This window comes from Harpegnathos saltator, unplaced genomic scaffold (assembly GCF_003227715.2).
Source record: "Harpegnathos saltator strain DR-91 unplaced genomic scaffold, Hsal_v8.6 scaffold2, whole genome shotgun sequence".
In the NCBI taxonomy this organism is placed as follows: Eukaryota; Metazoa; Arthropoda; class Insecta; order Hymenoptera; family Formicidae; genus Harpegnathos; species Harpegnathos saltator.
This window is the reverse complement of record NW_020229983.1, coordinates 3,050-24,340: the sequence shown is the minus strand read 5'-3', so window position 1 is coordinate 24,340 and position 21,291 is coordinate 3,050. Positions and strand designations below refer to the sequence as shown.

General features: G+C 46.3%; 2 protein-coding genes across 4 annotated transcripts in view; one reads left to right on the top strand and one right to left on the bottom strand.

Moving 5' to 3' along the window:
• LOC105182923 (uncharacterized) overlaps positions 1–12,512 on the top strand; it is a 36,029-nt gene extending 23,517 nt beyond the window's left edge. Inside the window, exons 2-4 of the mRNA XM_011140726.2 lie at positions 3,957–4,198; positions 7,026–7,176; positions 8,459–12,512. Of these exons, the coding sequence (XP_011139028.1) occupies positions 3,957–4,198; positions 7,026–7,176; positions 8,459–11,649 (3,584 nt within the window). The 3' untranslated portion in view covers positions 11,650–12,512. The remainder of the gene's footprint in view (positions 1–3,956; positions 4,199–7,025; positions 7,177–8,458) is intronic.
• A 2,439-nt stretch (positions 12,513–14,951) lies between these two features.
• Positions 14,952–16,429, bottom strand: LOC105182924 (cysteine-rich PDZ-binding protein). Of its 3 annotated transcripts, none has more exons than XM_011140728.3 (2): positions 16,165–16,429; positions 14,952–15,604 (listed from the first exon to the last, which is right to left on the bottom strand). In XM_011140728.3, the coding sequence occupies exon 2, from the start codon at positions 15,562–15,564 to the stop codon at positions 15,262–15,264; it is 303 nt and encodes a 100-aa protein (XP_011139030.1). In that variant the 5' UTR covers positions 15,565–15,604; positions 16,165–16,429; the 3' UTR covers positions 14,952–15,261. The 3 variants fall into 3 exon arrangements, with proteins under 3 accessions (XP_011139030.1, XP_011139032.1, XP_011139031.1); XM_011140730.3 differs by lacking the exon at positions 16,165–16,429 and adding an exon at positions 15,709–16,137; XM_011140729.3 differs by lacking the exon at positions 16,165–16,429 and adding an exon at positions 15,692–16,136.
• Between the last annotated feature and the right edge of the window lie 4,862 nt (positions 16,430–21,291).

The following is a 21,291-nucleotide window of genomic DNA, read 5'->3' as shown; positions in this document are numbered from 1 at the left end:
CGGCCATTTATACGGCCACGCCGTATCGCATCGCCGTGGAACGAGGAATTTTACGCGCACTGCGTACGACGCAGCGCGTAACCCCGTTACGACGATCCTCGCGTGTAATTGTATTTTTGTAAATCTTCCTTTTCGCTTCTTGACGAAGCGGCGACTCCGCGACCGGGAGGTGTCGTCGCTGCGGTCCCGAGGAAAAATTGCGCGTTTCTTGATCGAGCTGCTGCGAGCCGACGAGAGACGCGAGTGTCTGCGCCGCGCGAGTTATTATTCCTCGCCGCTGCTTTACGACATGTCTCATTTTCATCTTTGTCGTTAGGCAATTGTTGCAACGCGCAGAGGACGTTCTTCGTGGGACGTTTCAAGCTCGACCAGAGGCCGCGTTGGAAAGCATCGATAAAAATGCGCGTTTCTTCCAATCAGCCGTTTCTCATCTTTCCAAGTAGAAGAATGCTCACGTGACCGGCGATTGAAACTAAACGCGCGATTTATGCTGGATTTGGCATTCCGCGTGATCCTCGAGCATAAATCAGCACGAGGCAGAAAATGTGAGGGATCGATAAGCAGCATTCTCGCGCGTTCCTCAGGTTCGACTGAACCTCGCGCGTCTCTCTGAGATTCGAATCAATCTTGTCGAGAGAGAGAGAGAGAGAGAGGGGGGGAAGGAGAGAGAGGGGGAGAGAGAGGGAGAGAGAGAGAGAGAGAGAGAGAGAGAGAAAGAGAGAGAGAGATACGAGGTCGAGTCCGCGCGGCGTTTCCTTCGGCGCGTATTCCCTCGCTGCGGACTCGCGCGGTTGCGTGAAAAGTATGCCAGACGCACACGCCTGCAATTGCCGCGGTGCAATTAGCGGTCAATTTCGTCGCTCGAGGCGTGAATATGGAAAACAGAATGCGCGTTTGGTATGCTGACACATCGCTGAATCGCATGCAACGGCGCTCAATGGGCTGCGTAACACGCAAAAACGTTACGTATTCCGAGCGGCCGGCACGAAGAGAAGACAAGAGAAAGAAGTCGGAAGGCAAAGTAGCGTTGTTCTGTCGCCGTCGTTATCAGCTAAGTCGGCTTATCAAACCCATTCAAATCCGAGACCGGCAAAAAATCAGCATTCCTAATTCTACGGCGATATCCTCAGGCGCGATAAGAGTCTGCCGGCTTGACGAGAGCGCGAGAAATTCGTCGGTCGATTTTCCTCGCTCCCGAGGGAAATCCCCGAGCGGCTGGCTGAACGAGGTCCCACCTGTTCCTCGGCGAGGCGAGAGACACACACAGCTGCGTCGGGAAAATCGCGATGCTGCTCGACAACGTTGATACGTCGTCGGGTCTTTCTTTTCCGTTCGCACTCGGCGGGATTCTCAGGATCGCGCCGCGAGTTTTCAGCTGAGCCTCTTCGTCGACGCGGCTCTTCTTTCCCGAGTCTTTCATTCTTTTTCCGTCGATTCTCCCGCGAGCGCGAACCTTCTCGAAGACGTCGCCGATTGCGTACACCGAGCACGATCGGCTCACCCGGTTGCGCGTTATGTAATGTGCCCGACAGAGAAGGAAGGACGAAGGGAGAGAGGAGAGGGGAGAGAGAGAGAGAGAATCGTCGACTAATCTCGTATACGGTGTTATACGGGAGCTGAACGTGCGCGTATATGTGTGCGTGCGTGCGTATGTACACGTACGAATACGGACGGTAAATAAATAAAATGCGTAGGAGCGCGCACGCGCGGCGCAACGACTCGTGGAATGCCACGCCTGTCGGCGGGAAAAATCCGGGACATCCTTGTAAAACTGGCCGTTGCGCGATCGGGAGGAAAAAGTCCGACTAGCTTGCATTCTTGATGCATCGTCCGCGACGAAATCCGCGATGAATATCCACGCACGCCGGCGTTTGCATTCCAGACGCTCCGAGTCTCTCTCTTCGCCTTCTCTGCCGTTGAGAAATCGCGAGATTAACGCTCGACGTTGGTCGGACTTCAAGCGCCGACTGATTTGCGCGATTTACCGAAAATCGGGAGAAAGATATCGTCGGATGTCGTATTTTCCTTTGGTTTATTTCAACAGTCGCTCGTGTACACGAGGCTTTAACATTTATCAGCCTTAGACCCATTAGTGTAACACGAGCAATTTTATCTCTGAGATGAAGTGTTGAGTGAATCGAGCGATAAATTCAAACATTACCGTGTTGGGTCAGCTGTGCGATCGCTCCGCTAGGATAGAATGTCGAGCTTGTTTTACACAAGCAAGATACCGAAGGAACGCGACAAATTTGCCGAAAGAATCAGGACAATTACAGCCGAGGCGAAAGCTCGCGACGCTTTCGCCTCGGTGAATCCCGAAACGCGCATCGGGTGGAAAAATTTTTAAAGAAAATTTATCTTCTGATAATCACAAAGACACACGGGGAAATTCCTCTAATCGGAAGCCAGCAAAATATCGCAACCTCCCATACCACCGACCATACCAGCTCGAAATCGAGTTTGTCCGACACGACGCGAGTTATCCCGACGGCTCCTCTTTTGCAGCGCACCTAGCTCATGAAGGACGAGATCCCCCCCCCCGTGAGGATCAGATACAACTCGCGCGCGAAATAATCAACTCTGACACGCGCGTGAAGTACGCGACCGGCTGACCGGCAGCCGTGTCCATGGAACGTATGACTGAATACGGTCAGCTCGCGAATTGACATCGGATACGTATAGCGGGACATGGGCGGTTTCGAAGAATGCGTTTCCTTCCTGCCGATACGCCGCGGTACGCCGTATATGGGCGCGTAATCGCCGTGCGGAGATGCGCGATCGTCGCGCGGGTGTTTTATAAGTACGCACTCGGCGCGCTCGCGCTATAAAATGACTCACATCGCGATTCCAATTCCATTCATGCGCCGCAACAAAGTGGGAACGCCGTCGACGGCGACGGCGACGGCGACGTCGACGGTGCAAGAGCGGGACTTTCGCGATGCGTAGAGACGGGAGCGGCCGTAGCCGCGGGGGAACGAGAGAGAGAGAGAGAGAGAGAGAGAGAGAGAGAGAGAGAGAGAGAGAGAGAGAGAGAGAGAGAGAGAGAGAGAGAGAAGCTTACGCAACGAGCGACGAGAAAACGTCGGTTTTGCATTTCTTCGAATCAAGTTCCATTTAAAGCTATAGCCTCGTCCCGTTTCGATTCCGTTTTCACGGGGGGGGGGGGGTTCTTGTTTACGTCGGCCGTGCAGTGCGGAGCCACGTGGGGAAAAATTTCTGATCGAACGAAACGATTTTCTGGCGAGATACGAATGACGCAGAAATTCCGGTCGAGGTTATCAGAATCCAGTCTAAAGGATCCAGACTGATCTGATAAACTCTGACGGAACGCTGGTATTTTCAGTCCGAGTTTCTGCCTCGTTCATATTTCACCGGCAAATTTGGTCCTTCGTGCATGATTTGATGTAACATCTATGTTGCATGTAACGAATGAAACATGTGATCGATAGCGAGCCGATGAGCTGACAGACTTGTGTATTATGAATATTTCTCTCATTGGATCATTGTTGATCAAATATAACGCGAACATCACTACGCAAACATTCACCGCACGATTCCGCCAGCGGAAGGGCAGTCTCGTCGCACGATCAACGGAGATGTGATATTTGCGTCAGTTTAAAGTTGAATCATTAAGCGTCTTTCGAATATCAAAAGTCTGCGGGAAAGAGAGAAACAAAAATAGCGGGGGAGAAATAAGCAAAATATTTATCACAAAGCCCGCAAACATCGAATTCCACAATTTCTCTCGAATGGAATCTGACGATTGTGGTCGTTGGAATTTTATGAAACAACGTTTGCTCGGTTTTCAGACACTTTCAGACACTTCCATCATTTCCTGCGTCTGCGTTGTTTCATAAAGTTCCTCACGACGTCATGAAAATATATTCGCCTCGTCAGTGACAGTTTACGACCATCCGTCCTGACCTAATCGATCACGTAACCTTCCGTTCCCACAGGTAAGCACCTGGTGCTGGTGACGGACCCTGAGATCGTCGAGGACGCGTACGCCTTCGACAATCCTTGCTTCAAGGATGCCACGCCTGCGGTCGGCCGCGTCACGGAGAGGCCGCTGTCGGCTGTGCCCGGCGACACACCCGCCAAAGATTCCACGCGATGGTCCACACCCTGGACCTCCCTGGGCCTCGGCTCGGCCATCCGCAGCGACAAGCGCCGGACCCTCGACGACTCCTGCGTCGGAGTAAGATCCTTCGTCTGATCATTCGCCTCTGCTGGACGGAAAGACATAATCGCCGCGTCCGTCGCGTATAACTAATTATGTTCTCGTTTCTCAACGATTCTACGCTTTCCTTTATCTTCTCCGATCAAGTCTGCTTCACATTACCTGCGGCGACGAGACGGCGATCAAAATAGAGCGAACGTTACGACGTGCGGAAGCAAGGAAGACGCTAATCTGATCGAAACGCGGGAAGTTGACTCTTTAACGCCCGACTTTTTATAAGTGTTTAATTAAGAATAAAATTTGAGTTTTTTTGAACTGAGACTATAAGTAGTGATAACCAAAAAAAAAATATCAGAATTGTCTACGAAAAATCTACGAAAAACTACCTTTCCAAGTAGAAACTACTCCCAGAAGCGAAAAATACGCCTGATCGGTTAAATTTTTATTTTAGTTTTAATAATTTTACCTAATAATCATACCTAATGATTGGAAAAATTCCTCGAAACATAAAGTTCATATTCAGAACTTGATCTTTATTTACCCGGAATGGAAAATAATAAATGAATACATGAAGTTTCCGCTTTTCGTTTGTTAGTTTCGTTAGTTGTTTTTTTTTATCGTTCGTTTTTTGTTTATTGGTAAATATGACTTGAATCTTAAAAACATATACGAAATGAGCAACCTATACAGAGAAAAATGAAGGGTAATCTATACGACTTAACTCTGATAGTCAGCTTGACAATTTTGAGCTGAAAATTTACTATATTTGTGAGTGAAGTTTATCATTCAGAGCGTCAAGCTTACTATTTCAGAAGAATATCTTATAGATCACCATTTAGATAGTCAGTCGTCCCTTCATTTTTCGTCGCATAAAAAATAGTGTAGGTTTCACCAGGTTTCACGAAAATAGGTTGATTTTTTTATTTTCATGTCCATCATATTGGATTCGCCATTTTTAATTTCTGTATTCTTTCAATTTCACATTTCGCATCTGAGAAAGCTTCCAAATGTATAAAATTATAACAGATACCAATCTATTCATTTATAGTGCACTTCTAGATGTCAGTAACAACTATGCTAACTATGCCTTGGAACTTGGAATTTGACAAAACATGTTATCATTAAAACTGAGCTAAAAACAGACTAAACCGAATCTACATACAATCTATATACTATTTTTTAGAAGAAGAATTCATCTTTACACTGGTGCAAAGAAAACGAAAACATCTCCTTTTTTCACTAAGTTATGGGTTCTTAAGTGCGTTTCTGGTAACTATAGTTACCAGTAGGCGTTAAAGGGTTAAACGGTGTGCCTAAGATGTTGATTTACTCGATGAGTTTTAGTCAGAGGCGTTTCGCAGTTACTCGGTCGACTCGTCGAGTCACTTTTCTTCCGCTCGTCGGAGATAAGTGCGATTTGGTCGTTTGAGCGAATCCAGATCAATGGCTCGAGAGCCGTCTCTCGTGTCGTTCCTAAAAATAACGGACATGTTTCAGCGGCTCGGCGCTTAGCTCTTTTCACGTGGACTCTTTTCACGTGGAATCGATATAACTAACGTAATCCGATAATAACGTTATCTGTGCAAATATACAGCCCGTGTCTCAGCGCAACAGCTAGTCGCGCGGTGACTTTTAATTGAGGATTATCGGCGAGCGACCGAGTTATTTTGTGTGGGCTGGACGATAAATCCCGCGTTTGCGAAGCCGAGGAAGTATCAAACGCGCCGACAGTTCCTGTCGGGGTCACGCAATGCCGCTCGCGTGATAATCGGAGGGCGAACTGTGAACGGAGGCGATACGTAACATTGATGAACTCTTACGACCCAATCCGAGCGTACACGAAGCGCTCATTCTCGACAGAACACTTGAGTAAATTCCAGACACGGACGATTAAACCTCTTCTCTCCATTAACATTCATTAGGCAAAACTCCTCCTTCCAACGAGCACCCTCGACAGAAGAGTGTCACCTGAACGAGAACTTTGCTACTCGAATATTCTTCAGTGTATGTTTTGAAAATTACAATCGGGGATATGAAACGTTATCTCCTTTTGTTGTCACTTCATTTAACAGTCGGCCCTATTTTGTGCTAAGATAATAAATAAATCGCACAGACGATAAATCTGACAGAGATCTGCCGAGATCGACCCCCTCCGGGTTGGTCACAATACCCAACAGACACGCGTTCGGGTTACAAGGTATCCCCGTTGCCGTTACCAGACAGCCTCCAGCTTCTTTATCCATCCTAACACTTGCTAATTTGCTCTTCACCATTTTTTATGCACGTTAATGCCAAGTGAAGGGAGTATCGTCGCGAGAAGCGGAGAAGAACAGCGGGGAAATGAGATACACCGCGGCCATTTTTCACGGCAGGATAACGCCGCGGCTAACGAAGCGGCGGAGAATTAAATTTACGATCATGCGACCGCGACTTATACCGCGAAAAGTACCCGGATACCCTGTGACACGGACGGAAATGACACGACGACGAAACTCGTCAATGGGCATGAGTCCTCTTTCATAAGAATATGACGTATCTCCTTCGTCCACTTGTCCGTGGCTTATTAGCTTGTCATCGTCGCGATTCCCGTTCATTGATCGTCACACGTCGGCGACTCGGGTCGCGCTCGTACTCGGCTTCGCATTTATCTTGCGAGTCCTCACGTCGGGAAGCACGACTCGCACATACACATACACACACATGGACGGACAGACAGACAGACAGACAGACGCACGCACGCACGCACGCACGCACGCACGCACGCACACATGCACACCATAATGCAGCTCCCGTTGAGCGTCCTCATCAGCCGTGTAACAATCGAGCGTCCGTTTTGTTGCTTCAGCCCAAGGCCACCAGGGTCAGCGTAGTCAGTCTGCGTAGCCGTGACTTCACCGGACTGGGCTTTAACGTGTGCGGTAACATGAGGGAAGGCATCTTCGTCAAGGACCTGCTGCATCGCGGCCCCGCCTCCGAATCTGGACTGATACATCCTGGTTGGTATCTTCGCGGTCTAAGTGTCTTCCTAGCGTCAGCCCTCGAGTCGATCATCCCCTGCGAGATCTTGTACTAGAGTGTATCTTGCAAAAGTCATTTTTGCTTTTCCGAAAGTCTGTCATATCGTCAAGCCGAATTTCATTTGGCTTGAGATTGTAAGAATGTCGTGATGTAACACGTCTTCCGGCACTTTGCAGCCTACAAGTTGAAGATAAACGTTGAAATCTGGAAGACTTGGATCGGGATCACCGATGTTCCTCTCAAGGAATACAAGGTTGAAATAGTTTGAGAAACAGTAACAAAAATACAAATGCAAGAAAGAAGGAGAGAGAGAGAGAGAGAGAGAGAGAGAGAGAGAGAGAAAGTAACATAATATTTTAATTTAATTCAAAAAACGCGTAAAGCAATTGGAGGCAGCCCGATCTTCAGTTCCATTTACACGCTCAGATTTGTCGCGCGATAATGGTGCAACGATGATTTTCTCTTTGGCCTAGAGGAGCGTAGCGTAGCGTTTCCGAGAAACGGCGATCGCGCCGGCGCGATTAGCCCAGCGAATTATAATTCAATGGTTCAATTAACGTTTAAATATGTCTCCCGCGACGAGACTCGTCCGCGGAACCAAGAATCACCCACATACCTACATTCCACAGTGAAAGCAGCGTGTTACCGCCGCATTCGTGCGTTTGATAATGCGTGTCGGGAGGCGATTAGGATGAGGCATTAAGTCCTCGTTTTAAGGCGCATTTGTTGGCGTAAGTGGAGTGCGCGAATCGCCTTTGTGAATCGTGCTTTGTTATCGATGTCCCACTTGCGGGGACAAACGCTGCAGACTCGCAGAGTGATTTTCATCTCGAATGATTAAGAAAGGAGAAGGTATGTCAGGCCATTGAGGATTATCGTTCCTCCACGAGATCCCGATTGGTGCAAAGTTGCCGATCTGACTGGCCTTCAGATTGAAAATGAATCATTTTTCCTCACCGAGTGATTTTATCACGTTTGTCCATCGTTTATCTCCGAACAAGGAAAGAACACTCGGGATAGTTTATAATCTATGATCTGCGCAAATGTCACCTCGCGGACGTGTCTTTTTACTCCGATGTACTTTGCGGCAATTTGAAATTCAATTCTTCATCTACTTCCCAGTCTGAAATTTGAAGATTGGACTTGTCGTTTCTCTAGTTGCGATTTCCACAGATTCCGATGAAGCCCAGAACTCAACTTTCACTTCCCAGAAACACGTTAGTCGATTGCAAGCTCTTGACCACTCTCTTTCTTCTGCAGGTGACCGCATCTCCAGCGTAAAGATCAGCTTTCGCAACATGGTGTACGAGGACGCGCTGACGATCCTGAGTTACGCCTCGCCGTACGACGTGGAACTGGAAGTGGAGAGCGGCGGTAACGGCTCGAAGCCGACGACGTTGCTGAAGAAGAGCATCGGTCCTAGCTCGACGAGGATATGCCACCCTCTCTACAGGAGCCAATCGATCCCGGAGCTGTCGCAGGGCCACAAGAACGTGGCGAAGCGGCTCTTCATGGCCGACCCGAACGACTCCGTGGGCTCCAATTACTCGACGATGAACTCGACCCAGAAATCAAGCAAGTCGCCCGTCGCGACCGGCCAGAGCCTCGAAAGGCGTCATGACGAGACGAAGAACAATCATCACAAGTTCGGCATCAAGGTGCTGCCGGCGCTCGATGGCACCGTGCACCGTATCGAGAACCAGAACGAGCACAACACGAACCTAGAGAGAAGACACTCGCGAAAGATGGACGCGGAGAAGCTGCTGGTGGCGAATCGTCAGTCCTCATCGAGCGACACGCCGTCGGATGACAGGAAGGTTTACAGCGAGCGTTATCAGCAACGCGACGATTCGGCCTCCACAAGGATCACCGTTGACTCGCGAAGCGTCGACGACTTGGACAAAAGTACGATCGGCAAAAGCGCAAGCGAGACGATCAACATACCGTCCGAGGTGCCGGCGGAGGTGCACAACGCGGCCATGGCAGCGCGCAGAAATCGCAAAAGCTACCCGGAGACGCTGAAGACAAGCTCTCTGGAATCGGAGGGCGGCAAGAGTCCGCAGAAGAACAAGCGGAAGGCACCCGCGCCGCCGAAGAACACCGTAGATGCCGCGGTCGCGCCGGCCACGAAGAAGGACGCGATGATCGACACCATCGATAGCATCGCCGATTACACGGAGTCCTTGTGTAACTACGTGAACAAGGTGCGCGACAACCACGCGGCCGAGCGGCAACACCGTCTGGAGAGCCAGTCGATGGCGAATAGACGAAACTCCGAGTCTGACACCGACAGCGAGATGCAGAACAGCTTCACGACGATCGAGCTGAACCCGGCGGACATTACGATCCATCGCACGCCGGTGCCGGAGGCAAACGACGACGAGGAGGACGAAGACGACATGTACAGGAAAGCGGCCAGCTTGGGCGACCTCTCAAAATACGAAAGCAAAGCCGCCGCGACCTTGGAGAGGGCGCAGAGCCTCGACATGACCGCCGCTGACACCGGCGCGAAGAAGCGCAAAGCGCCATTGCCGCCGGAAGACATTAACGAGTCCACAGAGGACCTCAGCAGACTCGATCAGATCGATACGTTTGACCGGCGGAAGCTGAAGAAGTCCAACGAGTGGGGCACTCTGGAGGACGTAATTTGGAGCGAGGATAGCACCGTGAGCGCCGAGGCGGATGAAAAGGCGAAGAAGACGCGGATGAGGAAGAAGAGCAACGGCACCCTGGAGCGTTCCAAGTCCGCGGTGGAGATCAAGCTGAAGGATGAAGTCGCTACGGCGACGGTAGCGGCCGAAAGACAGCCCGACGACGGCGGCGACGATGACTCGTCAGAACACGAGACCAGCATCGAGCTGTACAATCTGCCGTTGAGCAAGCGACTGACCCAGGAGTTTATTCATGCCGAACGGACGTTCAATCCGGACGCGGACAACTCTCTGGCGAGAATCGTAAACGACGGCAAGGTCGTGAAGAGCCCAACGCTGGAGGAGATGGACTTGGATTTTCAGTTGGCCAAGGACAAATGCGGGGAGGAGGTCGGGAACGGAGCAGCGGAGAGCGGTGTGTCGGATAAGTCGGAGGACTTTAGCCGTGCGTTGCGCTACTTCGAGATGCACGCGAGCGCGTCTCCGACGCCGCCGTCCTCGGTGAGAGTCAGCTTATCGCGATCGGACGACTGGAAGGAAGAGAAAACGGTGAATGACGCGTCGCTCTACTCGAGTAGGCAACCGGTGACGGAAGAGCCTGTGTCAAAGGTCACCGTAGACCGGGGTTGCCGGGGCTGTCACGACAGCTGTGCCCGCCAAAGCGTTGACTGCGACCGCGAGAAGGTCAACGGACAACGTCGCGCGACTCCTACGCGGATATCGTCGCCAGGCGGCACGGACGCATCGACCGCGAAGGAAAACTCGGACAAAGAGACAGAGCGGATATCTACGCCGACGTACCTGCGAGTTCACGTGTCTTCGAGACCGGAGGGGATTAGCAGATTCCGGTCGAGGGAGGACTCGTGGGAAGAAAACACCGATAGTGGCAAGAACGGAGGCGCCTTCTCGACGTTCCAAGCACACCGAACCAAGTTCGAGCAGCGGACTGCGGAGCAGCACGATAGGAGCTTGACTACGAAGTCTAAGTCGCCGAGCGATGGAACGTTCGACATGCACTTTGCCCGACGCGTGCTCAACATCCAGGAGAATGAGAGCGGCAATCGCGACGGGAACGAGGACGATGTAGTGGAGGATGAGGACGAGTACGAGTTCGGCGGAGACACGGGGCTGAGGACGAACAATAGGGGCTTGTTCTCGTCGAAGGAAGAGGACCGTCGCAACGCCAGCAACGTCAGCAACGTCAGCGTGTCGAGCGGGGAAAACAGCGAGGACAGCGGCTTGGTGAGGGAATCGATGGACTATCATCCACGAGACTCAGGCTGCTCGCCTTCGTCATCGCCGAACGCCGTTCAGAAAGCGACTTACATCACGGAGATCAAGGTGTCGTCCAACAGGGAAAGCGCTCGCGAGGTCGACAACGAGAACCAGGACGCGACCATCGGCGGCAACGCCATCAGCAGCGCTGTGGAGAGCAACGGCGGCGAGCCGCGGAAGTCGTTGGTGCAACGAGACGTCAAGGTCACGTCCAACGGTAAACCTACGTCCGGCAAGAAGCCGCCGGTGCCGCCGAGACGATCAGACATCGCCAAGAGCCCGAGAGACGAGCGACTCAGCGACAAGCAGGTCGTTTACGTGTCCGAATATAAGTCCGCGAACGCGCTCAAGGGCCCACAGATATTGGACGCGCAACCGGCGGAGAAGCAGCCGGACAGCGCCGGCAAAAAGTTCGAGCATTGGATCTTCGTGGCCGACAAAGAGCAAGGTCGCTGGAGCGCCGCCGCCGGCCAATCGCAGCCCGTGACGAACATCGTCCTGTCGTCGAGGGACGATGCGAAATAGCACTCGTGTGTCGACTCAAAGTCACGTCATTCAGAGGAACATTGTCAGCATGATTAACGTTGTCGGTTGTTAAAGGTGTTGTTGACGTCGTTGAACAACATTGTTAACACGACAGCCTCTCCTCCGGGACCTTGAACTCATGGGCCGGCACTGTCATATCGATTTTTTAAAAGGGTGCCGTCCTTAAAGAGCTCTCTCGTCAGTCTGATTGCAACGTTACGAAGTCCATTTGTTGACACTCTGACTATCACGGACATGCGACCGGCGCCACGATAGCGCCGCGACTCACCAACTCTCGTGTCAAACGTGATCGACTGCATGCACCGAAAGAAACAATCGAGGAACGAATTGGAAGAACGAAATTACACGTAACAAGTCGGACGATCAGAGACACGTAGTCCACAGGTAGCCGAGTCATATATGCATCATGAAGTGCATTTGTTCACCGTACCTTTGATGAACTTAAGTCGACCAGTTGAAGAAGTGTGATCGTTGCAGATCAGCATGGAAGTCAACGTGTAGAACAATGTCACATCTGGAGACGTGTGCTGGCTGAGTTGATCGAAAACGGAAGCACAACACGAGTCTGCCTCAGGAGTTTCACCGAGTCGTCTCTTGCAAGAGGTGCCTGGAGAATCGATCAAAGCGCGTTACCGTAGTATCGTTCTACCTCGTGAGCATCGCGTCGATCATCGTCACTTAGGAACTCACGCACTTTTGACACACTTCCCAGGCAGCACAAAGCTTCCAAAGGTTGTTGCTTTAACCCGTAACTGCTGTGAAGCCATTTGAAGTACGCGCACACGGTTCACCGGTCAAATTGACCGGTAGGAAACGGAATTGATGAATATCTTGACAAATAACACGACCACACAACTGCGCGTATATCAGTCGACTGACATTCAGAATGTAAGAAAATACACTGACGGATGAATACGCAACTAGAAAATTAACCGCGTTATTTAAATTTCAAATAGTGCAATGGTCAAATTGACCGGAGAACAGCAGTTCGGGTTAAAGACGTTTTACTTTTTCCCCGATATCTTTCAAGCGTCTCTAAGAAGTGCGTGGGTCCCTTGGAAGTCGTGGTCTTTGCGAGATCAGCTGAGGACATATCTTGAGAGTACGCGAGAGAGACGATCGACAGAGTGCTTGAGAGAGACTACGTGCCATAAAGAGAGACAGGTGATTTGTGCAAAGCGTAGAACCAAGTGTATGTAATAAAGTCGCGCGGACTGATCCTGCTGGATCAGTCGAGCAATCTCGAAAATTGTACACATTCCCTCCTGCGATTGTAATTGTGTGTAAATATAGGCCAGTGTAGTCTGTGAAACATGCAGCCATCCCTACTAGTAATTGTATCTCGTGTAGTATGAGAGATCGCGCGTATTTCGTATATCGGGATAACATTTCTCTTTTCCTACTTCGAATCAAAATAACGTTTAACGGTATCGTTGGAGAATCACCGCTCCCCTGTCGTCGCACTTTTCTACAACCGTGTCCTCGGGGCGTCCTTCGCGCGCTAAACGTGATCTTATCGCACTTTTCAAGAAAAATCAACGTCGTTGTATCGCATCGAGCAGCCTTAAGATGTTATACACCGTATAAGTTTCTTTTTTTTATGTTAAGTCACTGACGCATGATAGATTTGAGCGATCGAGAACTGAACGATGAAATAATGCAAGTCGCGCGGGGGCTCATTGAGAAGTTCACGCGATGTAGCATTTTGGTATCGCAACGCATATTTTTAATTCACGGAAACTCCGGGAATGTGAATTATCCTGTTATACGCAACCTGTACATTTCGTTTTACTTAAATAGAAAATATCTCATAAGACACGTCATACAACACACATTCGCTATAAAGTGTTACTGTCGTCGATAAGATCTACAATGAAATAACGCATCTTGTAATAATACCCCGTGTATATTTAGCACGTAAGTGACACATAATCTGTAAATGTGAGCCCGAGGAATTTCTTATTAACTCACTAACGTGCACTCACGCGAATGTAGTTCTCGTGAAAATCTATGTTCTAATTATGCACATGTATCACACGAGCGGCCAGCGTCCCTGCGCGAAACATACGAAGAGTGTAAAAATAGTTAATAAAGTTTCACGCACCATTTGCCCTAAACGCGTCGATGCTCAAGCGAATAATACCGGCGAGATCTTAAATTCGACGATACGATGTAAAGATGCATCATCATATCGTTTCTCTCTATTTTACTCGGCTTTCTTTTTTTCAGAAAAAAAAGGAGCGGAATACGCCACAATGTATTCATCACTGTGCATTCAACCGACGTCGATAAATGCCGTAAATGCTTTACCGTATATATAGTTATCCCACTCTGTCAACGCCTAACTGAAGAAATGTTATCGTTAACTGACGAAAGTCAGTCATTCAGTCTTTCTCTCCTGTAGCTTTATTGTAATATAATTTATTCCTACTAACATTGCTCTGGGGTAAAATATATGTTATTGTCGATAAGTTTGTTAGCTGAAAGATGTATAAATTTTTAACGAATAAAAATGTATATTTTTAGACGTAAATTTTTAGTGTATCGCCAATATATATTTTTTTTAAGTGACAAATATATATTTTCGCCGAAATAATAATTGCTATTGTCCGTTGCAATTATTACAGAGAGATATTCATTTTTCTTCCGTGTCAAATTAGAGAGAAAACTTCAAAACTTAATCGAACTTAAGTCATCTCGTTGTCATACCAAATAGTCTCACATCCATATGTTAGTAAGAGAGAAATACACGTCCCGATAAAGACGGGATGAATGATGTAAAACAGGCACATACATACTCACGGTTCATATCAACTTTACACATAATTTTATCAATTCTTATTTCAGCTATATAAAGATAATACAAGTTGTTACTGTACATAATACATACTTATGGTGACACCATATCTTTTTTATTACGTTTATAATTGTACAGGTATTTTGTGTGAAAAGTTATTATAGATATATGTACACACTTTAAGATTAAATATATACATATATCTCATATTACAAACTAAACTCTTAATTTTTATTTTCTCTTGTCTAAATTAAACATATTTGTCAAATAAATATCCTTCTATATTTTTCATATCAAAATATCGTCATTTGTATTTTTATCGGTAAGTTTGCAATCTGTTGATGATGTTTATACTTGCATCAATTTTGTAACAAAGATATATAATACATACAATTATATATATATTAGTTTATCTCATACTAGTTTTATTAATATAAAATTGATAATCATTGATTTAACAAATAATATATAATTGATATGTAGTTTTATAAAATAATGATATTTTTCTTGTGCGTTTACATTTGGTATAATGTCACAGGCTTTCTGAATATTTTTAGTTGCAAACTTACTCTGCAATAATTATTGCAGCCATATATCAAAATATGGAGCATAATGTATAAGAATTACAAAGTTAGAGTTAATGAAACATATTTAAAGAAACAAAATTCTCAACATAAATATGTGCGTCTGAAAATCACAGTATTAACCAAAGCCATGGTTTAATCCTATATAATAATGTACATGTTGATATAATAAACTCCAGTTTTGAGTTTTATGTTCTATTGTAAGAGGAATTATGTGGCTGACTGTTTGTAATTCTTTATATTTAATAGTCTTTTGCCACACATAGCACATATGCCTTTCTTATATGCACAGGACTGGCAGTAATGAGAACCTACTTGATGAACTTTCTGCCTGCATATCCTACAACTTTCAAATTTTGTGGTATATGGTGTAAATCGTGCTTTTCCTGCAGAAAGGGCTTTATTTTCTCCTACTTTACGACCTCCACTTTCCACTGTGTTCCTTGCACCTGCCTTCCATGGATCTGGGGTAATAACTGTGCCTAATTTCTTTGCACATTTTTCACAAACCATGTTGAAGCAGTTTTGTTGGCGAGATGTCAAAATTATTTATCTGAAAGGATAGGATTTATATGCAAAATATCAAGGATTCACTCGTATAAAATATTAAGGACACGATTATATTATACGGTTACTGTACATTTAATGTTTTGGTACCTATCCCGTTTACTGCTATGCGTAATTACGGAGACGTAAAAATTATCCCCTGTTTGTCGTTTTTATTTCTATATATTGTCAACTTTCGCTTTTTATAATTCTATTTTCACATAAACTGAGATATTGTATGCACCAACTGGTATTTCACTTTATCATGTTTAAATCATGAAAATCACGGTTAAACTTGGTGATATTATGTGAGATTGAGCAATAGACAGATTAATAGAAACAATTGTCCTATCACCAATAATTCTAGTAATATTTATGTGGCAAACGTGATACTTATATATCAGTTACTGAAAAATAGATCTGATTCAATAAATTCAAAAGTATATTATGAACAGACAAGTTTTTATCTCAACAGCTCTTTCACAAGCTTTCTGACGTAGCTTTAACTTAGACTACAAAAAACAAGGCTAACAATTAACTATTCATGACAAAGTGACACAACCTAACCTTTTTGCCTTTGCATTTCCTCCAGCAATGACGGGATGATCCTATAGAGTGTTAATGAGTAAATTTTCGTTAGGGCAAAGGGGACTGTAGATAATTGAAAAACCCTGATAAAACCGACTGCTTTAGCTACGTCACCAACGAAATAATATAAAGACTGATAGCTCTGGGTAAATTTTCATATCAACAAAGGGGATCCCAAGGGGTCCGGAGGTAATTGAAGAGCGATGATAATACCGATTGTTTTAGCTACACTGAAAACAGAAAGGAAGCTGAGAGCGTCCAACATGGCGTTTTCGGCGACACCGATTTTTCGCACTGGGAATGGGCGCTATCTGCATCCATTTTGAGAGGGGAACTACGATGCTACATCCACTTTTAGGTCTCGACGGTAAAACCTGCATCTGGTGGCTATCCGTGCAACATCCACTTTCAGGCGGTTTATGTCCGTACTACAACCATAATAGCGTACTTGACAAGCACGGTCTCGCGCATTGTTATGCATTTGTAACATGAATTAACATGTTAACATGTACAAAAAAAATAAGAATTGAGATTGTATATGATTAATATCATGAAGATTATATACGATTTATATCGATATATAAATATATGATAATAAGATAATATTTTGTGTGTACCCAAAATTATTTTTCCAAAATATTTCAACGTTACGTTAGTATTTATTTATACTCCGGCAGGCGTTTTTTAGCGCAGTTGTGTCCGTGTGCATGTTGCATTGAAAGTATGCGTGACGTACGTGTGCATATACGCACTCACACACACACACACACACACACGTGTCATACGCAACAGATAGAATCTCAGGGTATATGCTTAAACATTTTCAATTGCCGTACGTTTCTATGTAAGAATGTAGTCGGCACACACACACAGAGAAACTGCTCCCGTCTATCCATTTGAAGTCCCGCCCTCCGCTAGGCTTGTTTTGACGAGCCAAGCGAAAGAGAGAGAGAGAGGGAATGTGTTCTCTCTATCTTGCTCTGATTCGCAACGTTGCCGAGATTGTGCTTCCCGACACACGGCCGAGATTGACGTTTCATTCTCGGCGTGAATCCAACGAGATGATCAATAGCAATCGATTTCGACTAAACTCGTTGTGCCGATAGATTTGCATGACAAATTAACATTGCACTTAAAGATACGGCGTAGCATTGAAGCGTTTGCAAGAAAGTTGCGATTGAAAATCGCGAGTGAACCAAATGAAGGAGCGAGCTTCTCAATCAGCGTGTGACTTGGTGGAAGTACGCTGGACTCGCGGGGTTGAGGTCGGTGGTTCGCATCTCTCTGGTGGTCGGCGTTGTTCTTTTTCGCCAATCATTTTTTTTTCGTTTTTTAGGAAAATGCACGTGTTACATACAACATACGTGTATCTCAATAAATTTTTTTTCATTTTTTAAGAAAATACACGTATTGCATACAACACACGGGCATCGCAAGCATTGCACGTTTCGTCGATGACACTTCCTCTGAGACCCCGCCCTCCGCTCGACTTGTTTCGACGAGCCAAGCAAAAGAGAGACACAGAATGTGCTCGCCTCATCACCTCTGTGAAGATGGACCGTCATTATTCAAATTTGAAAAAAATTATTAGAGTTCTGAATGCCCCTCGCAGAGTTCTAGAGTTCGCAATCCTTTATAGAAAGAGTTCCGGCATTTAAAGTAGAGAAAATAACATTTTAAAAATCGACGGAGCAACTTCACGACGCCCCTCATTATGTAAAAAATGACAATTTTTTTAGAGTTCAACATTCCTCCGTTGATATCTCCGCTTCTACTAGGAGTAGAGAGTCGTCCATGTAGTGGAAAATGTAGGGTTTTGAGAGGACTTTAATTTGGTGCCAGACCGAGGCCTGTATCTCTAACCGTTTAGGAGATATCGAAGATTAAAGTTTTCTAACCTTTCTCCGTTGATATCTCCGCTTCTACTGGGAATAGAGAGTCGTCCATGTAGTGCAAAATGTAGGGTTTTGAGAGCACTTTAATTTGGTGCCAAACCGAGGCCTGTATCTCTAACCGTTTAGGAGATATCGAAGTTTAAAGTTCTCCAGCCTTTCTCCGTCGATTTCCAGCCTTCCTCCGACGAAATCTCCGCTACTACTGGGAGTAGAGAGTCGTCCATGTAGTCGAAAATGTAGGGTTTTGAGAGCACTTTAATTTGGTGCCAGACCGAGGCCTGTATCTCTAACCGTTTAGTAGATATCGAAGGTTAAAGTTTTCCAGCATTTCTCCGTCGATATCCGGCCTTCCTCCGTCGATATATCCGCTTCTACTGGGAGTAGAGAATCGTCCATGTAGTCGAAAATGTAGGGTTTTGAGAGCACTTTAATTTGGTGCCAGACCGAGGACTGTATCTCTAACCGTTTAGGAGATATCGAAGGTTAAAGTTCTCCAGCCTTTCTCCGTCGATTTCCAGCCTTCCTCCGACGATATCTCCGCTACTACTGGGAGTAGAGAGTCGTCCATGTAGTCGAAAATGTAGGGTTTTGAGAGCACTTTAATTTGGTGCCAGACCGAGGACTGTATCTCTAACCGTTTAGGAGATATCGAAGGTTAAAGTTTTCCAGCCTTTCACCGTCGATTTCCAGCATTCCTCCGTCGATATATCCGCTTCTACTGGGAGTAGAGAGTCGTCCATGTAGGCGAAAATGTAGGGTTTTGAGAGGACTTTAATTTGGTGTCAGACCGATGCCTGTATCTCTAACCGTTTAGGAGATATCGAAGGTTAAAGTTTTCCAACCTTTCTCCGTCGATATCCAGCCTTCATCCGTCGATATCTCCGCTTCTACTGGGAGTAGAGAGTCGTCCATGTAGTCCAAAATGTAGGGTTTTGAAAGGGCTTTAATTTGGTACCTGTACGAAGCCTGTATCTCTAACCGTTTAGGAGATATCGAAGGTTAAAGTTTTCTAACCTTTCTCCGTCGATATCCAGCCTTCATCCGTCGATATCTCCGCTTCTATTGGGAGTAGAGGGTCGTCATTGTAGTCCAAAATGTAGGGTTTTGAAAGGGCTTTAATTTGGTACCTGTCCGAAGCCTGTATCTCTAACCGTTTAGGAGATATCGAAGGTTAAATTTTCTAACCTTTCTCCGTCGATATCCAGCCTTCATCCGTCGATATCTCCGCTTCTATTGGGAGTAGAGGGTCGCCATTGTAGTCCAAAATGTAGGGTTTTGAAAGGGCTTTAATTTGGTACCTGTCCGAAGCCTGTATCTCTAACCGTTTAGGAGATATCGAAGGTTAAAGTTTTCTAACCTTTCTCCGTCGATATCCAGCCTTCATCCGTCGATATCTCCGCTTCTATTGGGAGTAGAGGGTCGTCATGTAGTCCAAAATGTAGGGTTTTGAAAGGGCTTTAATTTGGTACCTGTCCGAAGCCTGTATCTCTAACCGTTTAGGAGATATCGAAGGTTAAAGTTTTCAACCTTTTCTTCCTCCGTCGATATCTCCGCTTCTATGGGAGTAGAGGGTCGTCCATGTAGTCCAAAATGTAGGGTTTTGAAAGGGCTTTAATTTGGTACCTGTCCGAAGCCTGTATCTCTAACCGTTTAGGAGATATCGAAGGTTAAAGTTTTCTAACCTTTCTCCGTCGATATCCAGCCTTCATCCGTCGATATCTCCGCTTCTATTGGGAGTAGAGGGTCGTCCATTGTAGTCCAAAATGTAGGGTTTTGAAAGGGCTTTAATTTGGTACCTGTCCGAAGCCTGTATCTCTAACCGTTTAGGAGATATCGAAGGTTAAAGTTTTCTAACCTTTCTCCGTCGATATCCAGCCTTCATCCGTCGATATCTCCGCTTCTATTGGGAGTAGAGGGTCGTCATTGTAGTCCAAAATGTAGGGTTTTGAAAGGGCTTTAATTTGGTACCTGTCCGAAGCCTGTATCTCTAACCGTTTAGGAGATATCGAAGGTTAAAGTTTTCAACCTTTCTCCGTCGATATCCAGCCTTCATCCGTCGATATCTCCGCTTCTATTGGGAGTAGAGGGTCGTCCATGTAGTCCAAAATGTAGGGTTTTGAAAGGGCTTTAATTTGGTACCTGTCCGAAGCCTGTATCTCTAACCGTTTAGGAGATATCGAAGGTTAAAGTTTTCTAACCTTTCTCCGTCGATATCCAGCCTTCATCCGTCGATATCTCCGCTTCTATTGGGAGTAGAGGGTCGTCCATGTAGTCCAAAATGTAGGGTTTTGAAAGGGCTTTAATTTGGTACCTGTCCGAAGCCTGTATCTCTAACCGTTTAGGAGATATCGAAGGTTAAAGTTTTCTAACCTTTCTCCGTCGATATCCAGCCTTCATCCGTCGATATCTCCGCTTCTATTGGGAGTAGAGGTCGTCATTGTAGTCCAAAATGTAGGGTTTTGAAAGGGCTTTAATTTGGTACCTGTCCGAAGCCTGTATCTCTAACCGTTTAGGAGATATCGAAGGTTAAAGTTTTCTAACCTTTCTCCGTCGATATCCAGCCTTCATCCGTCGATATCTCCGCTTCTATTGGGAGTAGAGGGGCGGCCATTGTAGTCCAAAATGTAGGGTTTTGAAAGGGCTTTAATTTGGTACCTGTCCGAAGCCTGTATCTCTAACCGTTTAGGAGATATCGAAGGTTAAAGTTTTCTAACCTTTCTCCGTCGATATCCAGCCTTCATCCGTCGATATCTCCGCTTCTATTGGGAGTAGAGGGTCGTCCATTGTGTCCAAAATGTAGGGTTTTGAAAGGGCTTTAATTTGGTACCTGTCCGAAGCCTGTATCTCTAACCGTTTAGGAGATATCGAAGGTTAAAGTTTTCTAACCTTTCTCCGTCGATATCCAGCCTTCATCCGTCGATATCTCCGCTTCTATTGGGAGTAGAGGGTCGTCCATGTAGTCCAAAATGTAGGGTTTTGAAAGGGCTTTAATTTGGTACCTGTCCGAAGCCTGTATCTCTAACCGTTTAGGAGATATCGAAGGTTAAAGTTTTCTAACCTTTCTCCGTCGATATCCAGCCTTCATCCGTCGATATCTCCGCTTCTATTGGGAGTAGAGGGTCGTCCATGTAGTCCAAAATGTAGGGTTTTGAAAGGGCTTTAATTTGGTACCTGTCCGAAGCCTGTATCTCTAACCGTTTAGGAGATATCG